The 9831-nt window shown below is 38.0% G+C and overlaps 2 protein-coding genes across 3 annotated transcripts; one reads left to right on the top strand and one right to left on the bottom strand.

The window, feature by feature from the left end:
- Positions 1–1153: 1153 nt before the first annotated feature.
- On the top strand, positions 1154–4489 carry faua (FAU ubiquitin like and ribosomal protein S30 fusion a). The gene is made up of 5 exons (XM_046836847.1): positions 1154–1292; positions 2223–2305; positions 2956–3100; positions 3404–3459; positions 4316–4489. The coding sequence occupies exons 2-5, from the start codon at positions 2231–2233 to the stop codon at positions 4439–4441; spliced, it is 402 nt and encodes a 133-aa protein (XP_046692803.1). The 5' UTR covers positions 1154–1292; positions 2223–2230; the 3' UTR covers positions 4442–4489.
- A 206-nt stretch (positions 4490–4695) lies between these two features.
- fkbp3 (FKBP prolyl isomerase 3) lies at positions 4696–8108 on the bottom strand. 2 transcript variants are annotated; one of them, XM_046836845.1, is made up of 7 exons: positions 7951–8108; positions 7481–7582; positions 7226–7324; positions 6969–7104; positions 6013–6080; positions 5823–5920; positions 4696–4916 (listed from the first exon to the last, which is right to left on the bottom strand). In XM_046836845.1, the coding sequence occupies exons 1-7, from the start codon at positions 8053–8055 to the stop codon at positions 4862–4864; spliced, it is 663 nt and encodes a 220-aa protein (XP_046692801.1). In that variant the 5' UTR covers positions 8056–8108; the 3' UTR covers positions 4696–4861. The 2 variants fall into 2 exon arrangements, with proteins under 2 accessions (XP_046692801.1, XP_046692802.1); XM_046836846.1 differs by having other exon boundaries at positions 6013–6077.
- Between the last annotated feature and the right edge of the window lie 1723 nt (positions 8109–9831).

Genomic DNA, 9831 nt, shown 5'->3' with positions numbered 1-9831 from the left:
CCTGATGTTTTCATATTCTGGCCTCATCAGCTGCTTGCAGTTATATGGTACATTTGTATGGGAGGAGCTTCAGCACAAAATCTCTCACATTTCTTGCTGAAAACCCCAGTCTCCCCATATTCTAAGCACTCTGATATTGAGAAAGATGACATTTCTTTTTCCAGAGGTAGCAAAACTGGAGATTTTGAGGTTTTCATTGGGAGTGACGAGGACAGGATTAGAAATGAGTTTATTAGAGGGGCAGCGCATGTAAGACATTTTGGAGACAAAGTGGAGGAGGCGAGATTGAGATGGTTTGGACATGTTCAGAGGAGGTACATGGGGTATATCGGTAGAAGAATGCTGAGGATAGAGCCACCAGGAAGGAGGAAAAGAGGAAGACCAAGGAGGAGGTTTATGGATGTGATGAGGGAAGACATGCAGGTAGTTGGGGTGAAAGAGGCAGATGTAGAGGACAGGGGGGTATGGAGACGGATGATCCGCTGTGGCGACCCCTAGTGGGAGAAGCCGGAAGAAGAAGAAGAAGAAGAAGAGGAAGAGGAAGAAGAAGAAGAGGCAGAAGAAGAAGAAGAAGAAGAGGAAGAGGAAGAAGAGGCAGAAGAAGAAGAAGAAGAGGAAGAAGAAGAAGAAGAAGAACCTGTTTGATCTTTCAGCTATCTAGCGCCTCCTTTTGGCACGTTCGACTGGTTGCATAAAATGTCAACTTCCTGTGTCAAATATAATTCGTCATTTTTTCTGTTTTAGTTTTCCTTTGATTTTCCTTTTCTCTTTCCGTGCAACCACGAAGACACGGGGAAATTACTAGTTTTTTCTCTCGTAGTTTGTTTAGGAGTATTACGAAAAATAAAATAAATAAATAAATAAAAATTTCTAAAATGAAATTTCAATATTATGTTTATTAAAGTTTGTCCTTCGCTGCATTGTCATATTTTTATTATCGGAACTAAAATCAGATATTGGGATTGTAGACGTATTGGGGGATTTGCTTATTGAAAATGTAGCATTTTATTTTATTTCTGATCAAAAGAACGAAATGAACTAAATTACTCCAAAAAAAGATTCGTTTATTTTGATAAACCAGATAACCCAAAAAAATACTAAAACGATCCGATCTTTCCATCACTATAATAAATGTATTTCTAATTAAACGCACTGCTCTGGGGCAAAAAAAAATGGCGCTTTTAAGATAGTGACGTCATGCCTACCCAGAGTTCTTCGCCGCGCACATGCGCACATCAGACACGTCGCTGGTCCTTTCCTCGCTCCGTGTGGACCGATCAGCACCGTGCGATGTGAGGCCCGTCTCTGTCTTTATCTATTAACTGCAGTTTCACGTGTAGTGTCGGGTTCAGATATCACTCATGTGCGTGTATAAACTGATGTATATGTGTTGTGCGAGTTTTCAGGGTAGTGTGTTGTATATAGGGGTTATTATAGGTATATTTTTGACCGCGTGCCCCGGGCTTGTGAGTGGTGAACTAGCCCATGCTAAAGCTAACTTCGCACACGGCGTGTGTGACACACAACCGTTATTACACGACACGTCCTCATTCCCAAATCGATTACTTTAAACGGGTTGTTTGTTTTAATTCGTTTTTTTTAAGTATTATTAGTACTCTGTGTGTAGTCAGCATGATTATGGGTAGTTTACATTTTGTGAAAACGGGCCCCGGAAGTGAAAAGTGACGGAGGAAACAGAATAAAGTTAATGATAACTTGTGGTCATGTTAGTTATATTTAATTTGTTTTTTCTCACGATACCTGTTTTCGAGTTGATCTTGGTTAGGGTTGGTGTACAGAGCTTACAGGCGATGCTTTTGGATATTTCGTTTATGACGTCACAAGGGGGTGCAAATAAATTATGGCAAGACGTTTTTATGTTTCATTAGGAGTAAGAATTGTAGTGAATGCGTCTTGGAAGGACGTAGCTCTGGGTTTTAAGTATCGACACTAGATCATCTTTTACTACTTGCGAAATGTAAATATTCAAAATAAAGATCTCTTTTGCGCAAGAACTTTAGCAGTAGCTGCTATTGATCCAACTGTTTAAACACAAAGATCACGTTTTATCTGTAACTCTTTCCATAATCCTTAATCTTTGTTTTTCCTTTCCTATTTTGTCAGTCTACCATGTTTATGTATTTATTTGTCAGTTGTTTATAAGCAATGATAAAAAAACCTTTTATATGCTTAATTAGTTTTCCTTTTTTGTTCTTTTTCAGCAATCACCATGCAGCTCTTTGTGCGTGCACAGAACCTGCACACCCTCGAGGTGACAGGACACGAGACTGTCCAGGAAATCAAGGTGAGCAGTACATCCATCTCATTTACTTTGTCCAAATTAGTTTTAACTAATGAAGGCCCACAGTGAGCAAATTCAATCTTCAAAAGCAAAGTTGGTTTGAAAAAAAAAACCTAAATCAACCCTAATCGAGCTTCATGAAATACATGATAGTGTGCTGATCAAATTTCCGTTTATCATTTATCTTTTGATACTAGATTACAATTTTTAATTGCCATCCAAACAGTGGAAAATGTAGAAAAAGATGCCGCTGTTTATTATTGGGGACAGCCAACAGTTTGAACATTGAGTAGAACAATCTTACTGTGTATAAAAAGAATGCATTTTTTTATGTACTGATTCAGGTGTTGTTTATTAACTCAGGGAGGGTCACTGATACACTAGCTAGAAGACTAAATATTGGCAAACCATAAATGAGCCTCCGGAAAGGATTTAAATTATTAGACAACCGCTGAGCATGGTGGAAACAATAGGTAATTGGGTGGGTTTGAGGTTTTTTGAGGTCTAGAAGATGGTGGGAAAGTCACTAAGCACCTGTAAAATTACCGCCATGATAATGTAGTCACCTTTTCAGCTTTGAGAATTGAATAATGCAGCATGTGTTCTGTGCTATATGAACAATGCTGACTAAATGTGGTTTGTGTTTGTCTCAGGCCCATGTTCAGACTCTGGAGGGTCTGTGTGTGGAGGACCAGGTGCTTCTCCTGTCTGGCACACCTCTTGAAGATGCCTCTACCCTTGTAAGCTGTGGAGTTTCAGAGCAATGTACTCTGGATGTTGTTGGCAGGCTTCTGGGAGGCAAGTACACCGTGTTCCACCACTCTTCTGTGTGGACTTGCACATTTAAAGTCTTTCGAGTTATATGTAGCATTTAGGAGCTGTTATTCAGGGTTAATGTTCAGTGCAGATCAGTGAGATCCCTAAATATTATTCAAGTAAAGATGTACAATCATGCAATCAAGCAGGCGGCTTGTGCTTAGATATTGGCTGGACATGATTGTACATTAATAATGCAAGGATCACCAATCACATGTTTTTCGTAGTTAAAGAAGAGCAATGAGTTCATATTTAAACAAGCTTTATATCTTTTCCTCTTTCCAGGTAAGGTCCACGGTTCTCTGGCTCGTGCTGGAAAAGTACGAGGACAGACACCCAAGGTGAGTGCAAAGGGTTTTTTTTTTTTTTTTTAATGGCTTACAATAATATGGTGTGTTTGAGAATGACCCATGTCGTCTTCAACCATAAAACCTTTAAAGCTATTGCAGCATTAAGCACTTTTTTTAAGATCTTGTAATTTATGAAATCCCTGTTGGATGGCCCTTTTTTTTTTTTTTTTTTAATAAACTTTTCCCCCTTATTTAAATATTTTTAATTCATGAGAAATGTTTGTACCAGGCTTTCTTTCCTAAACTCTAAAGTAGTTGGGTATTCATTATTTTTAGATTTTCCTCTACAAGTATGCAAATATTAGTGCTTCCCTGAAAATAAGACTTGTGCCGAAAAGAAGCCCTGGCATGATTTTTTTTAAGCGTAATAAAGTGTAATACAAGTGTAACTTGTAATATAAGCCCTAGTTAAGATAGTCAGCCGGCATTTACGCCAGTACCATAAACATATGATGTATTGAATAAAAAAAAATACTATCGGTAATATAATTTATAAGTACAGTTAGTATTTGCAAATACCCAAGCGGGTGCCTTCGTACAAGAGGTACAATAAACAGATGAGCAATCGGAGTACAGGTTGTGTCTAAGTGGAGGATTTATAGATTTAAGTGTACCAGTAGATTGTTGTACATGAAAATACGACATCCCTGAAAATAAGCTCTACCGCCTCTTTTGGAGCAAAAATTAATATAAGACCCGGTCTTATTGTCATGGTAAACACTATCCGTTTGTTATGCTGCACTCTAGCAAAACTCTATTTTATGGGGTATTTGCATTGAAAGTGTTTACATGTTCACACAGTCATGTCGGTTTTAAAAGCATATCTTGTCTCTGCTATTCGTTTCAGGTGGACAAGCAAGAGAAGAAGAAAAAGAAGACTGGCCGCGCCAAGCGTCGTATCCAGTACAACAGGCGCTTTGTGAATGTGGTGCCCACCTTCGGAAAGAAGAAGGGTCCTAATGCCAACTCTTAATTTTTCTTCTGTAACATGTGTTCATAATAAAGTTGCAGGATACATGTACAGCTGTGTACTTTTTTTTTTTCTTGTCTACCTTCAGTATCATGTAACCTGAATCAAGGTTGTTATTCTTATTACTAAAGGAAGTTTAAGATTTGGACTTTTGATTAAAAGGGTTCCAAATCCTGAGCGTAACTTAAGTTCCTCTGGATGAGGGTGTTTTGCTAAATGCAAGAGAACTGCACAAATGAAGCAAGGAGAAACACACAGCCAGCTCAGAATTTTTTATTAATTTCCTTTAACATGTGTAGTATAACATGGTTGTTTTTTAATCATGACCTGTAGTATAGAGTATGTTGCAGTGCATTACAGTTGAGTTTAATATGAACGCTGATAAACATGCCAGAGTCCTGCTGTAATGTTTCAGCCGTGATCCTAATCGATGGCCACCAGTTCAACCTCAAAAATAAGTTTTGCATTTGGTGGGATTCTGGTTTAGGAATTAAGGAAAATTGTGCAATGGTAAGAATTTATTACAATAAACCACCTCAGTTCAATCTTAAACCTCTGGCCTGAGATTTAGATTTGAATGATGGCAGAACAAGCCTGAGGAAACCAGTGTTTATACTGTAATGCCTTAATCATGAATAAGTGGTAAAATATCAATCTGAATGCTGCATCACTTAATTCACAACTTGCAGCACAAAAACAGGCACACATTATTTCATTTCAGTGGTACAGACAGACATTCAGTAGTGATTGCAGACATTGGAAACTGAATCTGATCCTTTATTAATTGATAAACAGAAGTTAAAATTAAAGTGTTATATTACAGAACGATTTCCAAGACCATCCTTTGGGTATATTCTATAATTACAAGGACTTGTATGATGAATGATTTATTTAAACATGTTTTAAATCCATGCATATTCATGGATTTAACTGAGTTTTTTTTCCGCCCACATTTTTAGAGTGAACCGTTACTGTTCGTTCTTTGTAGCAGGTTTAATTTGACTGGTTTTTCCCCCCTTTAAATAACTTCAAGAGAGAAAAGAAAAAATGCTGCCACATGTTTACTGTTTATAAATGCGAACATGAAACAGTTTGTTTCATGGATGTTACATAAACTACATATATGATGTGGGGTTCTTTAATTAATAAACAGAAAATAGACAGATGCTAAAATGCTGAGGTATAAAACATCCATTTCTGCACTAATGGAGCATCCCAACACCTAGTTTTTAATTATTCTCCTGTAACAGCATTTTTTTGCTGCTGTTCTGACAAGGAATTCAGAATCAGTTTCACAGGCCTCCAATGTGTTTAAATAGTCTGTGGGATGAGCAAGTTGGTTAGCACATGTTTAAAACCGTATTTCAATGCTAGGAAAGGATACTTGGAATCAGGAAGCCCCTTTTTACCGTAAGCCCATTCTGACTCGATTTCCAAGCGTGCAGTCTCGCCTTTGCTCATGACCAGGAGCCCCTCGTCCCACTGCAAGTTAACACGCGAGTGTCAAAACAGCAGTGAAGAAAAACGGCCAATAAAAAAAGCATATGATAATGTGATAAACAGAAACCACTCACCCCTCTGATAACTTTGCCAAGCCCGACTTTAAAGGAGAGTGGTTTAGTCTGCTTCTTTTTCCGTGCTGCTGTGAAGGACAGTTATGGATAATTAATGTTTATCAATAAATTAGGGGTCTGTTCCTCATATGTCGATTACTTCATGGAAAATGTCAGCCATTAATACCATGTATATTAAATCATATCAATATTTATAATCAATGTGTAATTTCAACTGTATAAAAACTATTATAGGATTCAATTGTTAATTGAAAGCAGATTTGAAAAATATGCCTTTCGTTGAAATGTTGCTCTATTCCACATTGCCCACAATTTCATATTGACTGCCTGTTTATAGAGGAGAGCCAGGGATAAGTGGAATTTGACTTTCAGGATAAAAACTGATTATTTACATAGTATTCTGAAAAATAGAAATAACATTTTCTAAATAGCTACAAATTGAGAGAAAGGGAGAATTCAATATTCAATATTTTGTGGTTGACTTTTTTTAAGCCTGATGAAAGGGTTCACACCTACTCATCTGTACACACTAAACGAGCCAAGTCTCTACTGTAAAGCAGCAACTCTCATATACACTGTATGGACAAAAGTATGTGGACACCTGTGCTTCACACTTGTGTTGATCTTTTACAAACTTTTAACATAGAACTGGAAGCGCACAATTATATTATATGTCTTTGTATAGTGTAGTTTTTAGATTTTTCTAAATTTTGGAAGAACTTAAGTGTCCTGAACAGACTCCTGATTTCAACCCCAATAAACATCTTTAGAGTGACTTAGAACACTGACAATCACTACTTAACCTCACTAATGTCTGTCTGTTTCGCTCTAGCACTTTCTTTCTTTCTTTCTTTCTTTCTTTCTCTCTCTCTCTCTGAATACATGTGAATGTTAACCATATTTGATGTAAACGGTACAAAAACACACAAATATTGCCATTTGTATAGCAGTTGAACCTGAAGGGATGTTGGTATCAAAAACAGTGCCATCCTCAAGCGTGCCAGTATACCAACATGACACTGTGTCTCCCTTTTTGGGAAAGTTGGTCTTGTCTCCTTTCTTTAACACTGACTTTGTGAACTTTGGGGGGCCCTGTGTGGAAAAAAAAATTATTATTATTTTCTTTCTGAAAGAAGAAACTATTTCCTAATGCTGAACGTCATTCTTGGTCACTCAAGTAACACCATACAGCATGCAATCTAACAATATTTACCTCATCTACGACTTCTGTTTTTGCGTCTTTGGGCTTCTCGTCGATCTTCACAGCTTTCACCTGCTCAGACACCTGCTCCACTTCTGTGCCTTTAAACTTCTGCCAACATCCAGCATAAAAACAGCTCGTCATTTAATCTTTTGCCCACGTATTCACCAAATGGGCTGGTTATTTTCATATTTATACCAAGATAACGCCAATGCACAATGAAATATCTTCTCGGAGGTCATGAAAATGAAACCCTATAGTATTTACCTTGCTCTCAAAGAGCTGGTTGTAGGCGAGAACGAGCTGCTCCTTTTTTGCAGTCTTCACAACATTTTTGATATTTCCCATGAGTTTGTGTTCAACAAGAAACTGGAAGAACACAGGAATGATGAGAATTTCTCACAGTGTATTCATTATATTGGACAAGAGCACAAATGTGTAGATGGAAGATGTTTAGTGGTGAGACAAGTCTGCTGTTTTTTTTTTTTCTAGTGTCACACTGAAACGACTCTTATTTAGATTGTACACTACTGAATACAATATGCTGACCTCCAAATAGCCTTCACTTTAGTACAAACAATTTAGAAATGATTTTTACAGCCCACACATTCAGTATTAGGAAGCCATCTGTACTGCACCCTACACACTCTATATTGACGTTAACCTGCATGCATTATTTTCGGAATGAAGCTCAATTGCATGCAAAGCTTCTCAACACAAATATGGGGTGTAAATACCGAATGTGATGCATTGTCCTGCAGAAATTTGATAATGTCTTTTTTAGGTATTTCCTCACTGTTCAGCTTCTCATCGCTCCACTCTCGTGCGGGTTCGGCAGCCATTTTGCTTTTGAACTTCACGAACTCTGACCTCCGGCAGAACAGCCAATCGGAATGCTTTATGCGTGTTATTCGCCCCATCCTCACAGCTGCTAAACATGGTGACTTTTATTACACTTCACACACACACACACAGAGTCCATTTAATTAGAAACACTTGTACACATGCACATTCATGCAGTTATCTACGTGCCAATCATATGGTTGTAGTATTATGTTCTTTACGGTAATGTTATGAGGCATATAGTATGATTGGGAACCTATATTAGGTATGTTACGGTACTGTTGGGAGAAGAATAAAAGTTCTGTCTGTCGCGTCGTTCATTTAAGAAAGGTTGTACCTATTAAACGACAAGAACAATAGTGACAGCATTATGCAAACACGGGGCACGAGCTTTACAGACAAAGTGTAATCTCTATAACTTTAATTGTAGCATGGTCCAGTTTGGGTATTCCATAAACTGCTGAACTGGACATTTTTTTACAACAATATTCAATATTCAAAATTTGAGTTCAGAATGATGCAAAATGCAAACACCCCCATCTTGTAAGCAGAATGTCTGCACTATTAACAAACTTGTTGAAATTAGATTTCAGAAGAGAATGCCCAGACTGCTCTGAGTGTCAGAAGTGAATGGGCTTCAACAGCAGAACACCACACCAGATTCCCATTACTGACTCAGTGACTGACTCTTACTGGACAATATGGGCATTTAGACTGGAAATATTGCTGAAACCCTACAACCGTGGTTATTGACATTAGATCTTGTGAGTTTGCCTTGTACTTTAAAAACACACCTACTGTATCAAACACAGCTGAAACAACTGCCCCCCTTTACCAAAATGTATTTTCACAAGCTGCTGCCAATTAAGTTTAATATGCTGCTGTATTTCCTGTATGGAACCGTTGCTTGCCATTAAAAAAAAAAAAAAACGTATCTGGGATATCTACCTTCTGATTATATATTTGGTATTTGCATCAAATGTGTTGCTCATTGCCAACTTGCAGTTTCTTTTAATTATAACAACATTTTTCAATACTTGCACATATAAAATTTGATTCAAATTCAAGGGCAGTGAAATGATCAAAGCGGTTATATTGCACTGGATGACTTTCATACATATCTTTCCCGGATTCATAGTACAGGTATAATGCAAAAACAGGAACGCAAAGTGAACAGCAGGTGGCAGTATTAACTAATTAGTGGTGCATTACTGCTACAAACAAAAAATGTACGAGATCAACCCAGGAGCAAAAACTTATAAACAAATCTGTTTATTTACAATTTAACAGTTCTAATGTAAACACAGTTCGGAACCTGATAGGACGTTTGTGTTGTGTGCACTTTTTCTTCTTCTTCTTTTTCTTTCGGCTGCTCCCATTAGGGGTCGCCACAGCCGATCATCCTTCTCCATAGTCCCCTGTTCTCTACATCTGCCTCTTTTAAAACAACTACCTGCATGTCTTCCCTCACCACATCCATAAACCTCCTCCTTGGCCTTCCTCTTTTCCTCCTACCTGCTGGCTCCATCCTCAGCATTCTTTTACCGATATACCCCATGTCCCTCCTCTGCACATGTCTAAACCATCTCAATCGGGCCTCTCTCACTTTGTCTCCAAAACGTCCTACATGCGCTGTCCCTCTAAAAAACTCATTTCTAATCCTGTCCATCCTCGTCACTCCTAATGAAAATCTCCAACTCTGCTACCTCCAGCTCCACCGCCTGTCTTTTACTCAATGCCACTGTCTCTAATCTATACAACATCTCAGGTCTCAC

Source organism: Silurus meridionalis, chromosome 23 (assembly GCF_014805685.1).
Source record: "Silurus meridionalis isolate SWU-2019-XX chromosome 23, ASM1480568v1, whole genome shotgun sequence".
Classification (NCBI taxonomy): domain Eukaryota; kingdom Metazoa; phylum Chordata; class Actinopteri; order Siluriformes; family Siluridae; genus Silurus; species Silurus meridionalis.
Note: the sequence above shows the minus strand (reverse complement) of the source record. Positions and strands in the feature narration are given on the sequence as shown.

Excerpts from the sequence above, each read along its gene's own strand:
- faua (XM_046836847.1), top strand. The coding sequence starts at position 2,231 with ATGCAGCTCTTTGTGCGTGCACAGAACCTGCACACCCTCGAGGTGACA. Across the intron at positions 3,101-3,403 it reads TGTTGGCAGGCTTCTGGGAG|GTAAGGTCCACGGTTCTCTG; the intron begins GCAAGTACACCG and ends TCCTCTTTCCAG. Across the intron at positions 3,460-4,315 it reads TACGAGGACAGACACCCAAG|GTGGACAAGCAAGAGAAGAA; the intron begins GTGAGTGCAAAG and ends TATTCGTTTCAG.
- fkbp3 (XM_046836845.1), bottom strand. The coding sequence starts at position 8,055 with ATGGCTGCCGAACCCGCACGAGAGTGGAGCGATGAGAAGCTGAACAGT. Across the intron at positions 7,583-7,950 it reads AGGACAATGCATCACATTCG|TTTCTTGTTGAACACAAACT; the intron begins GTATTTACACCC and ends GTGTTCTTCCAG. Across the intron at positions 6,081-6,968 it reads TGATACCAACATCCCTTCAG|CAGCACGGAAAAAGAAGCAG; the intron begins GTTCAACTGCTA and ends TGTCCTTCACAG.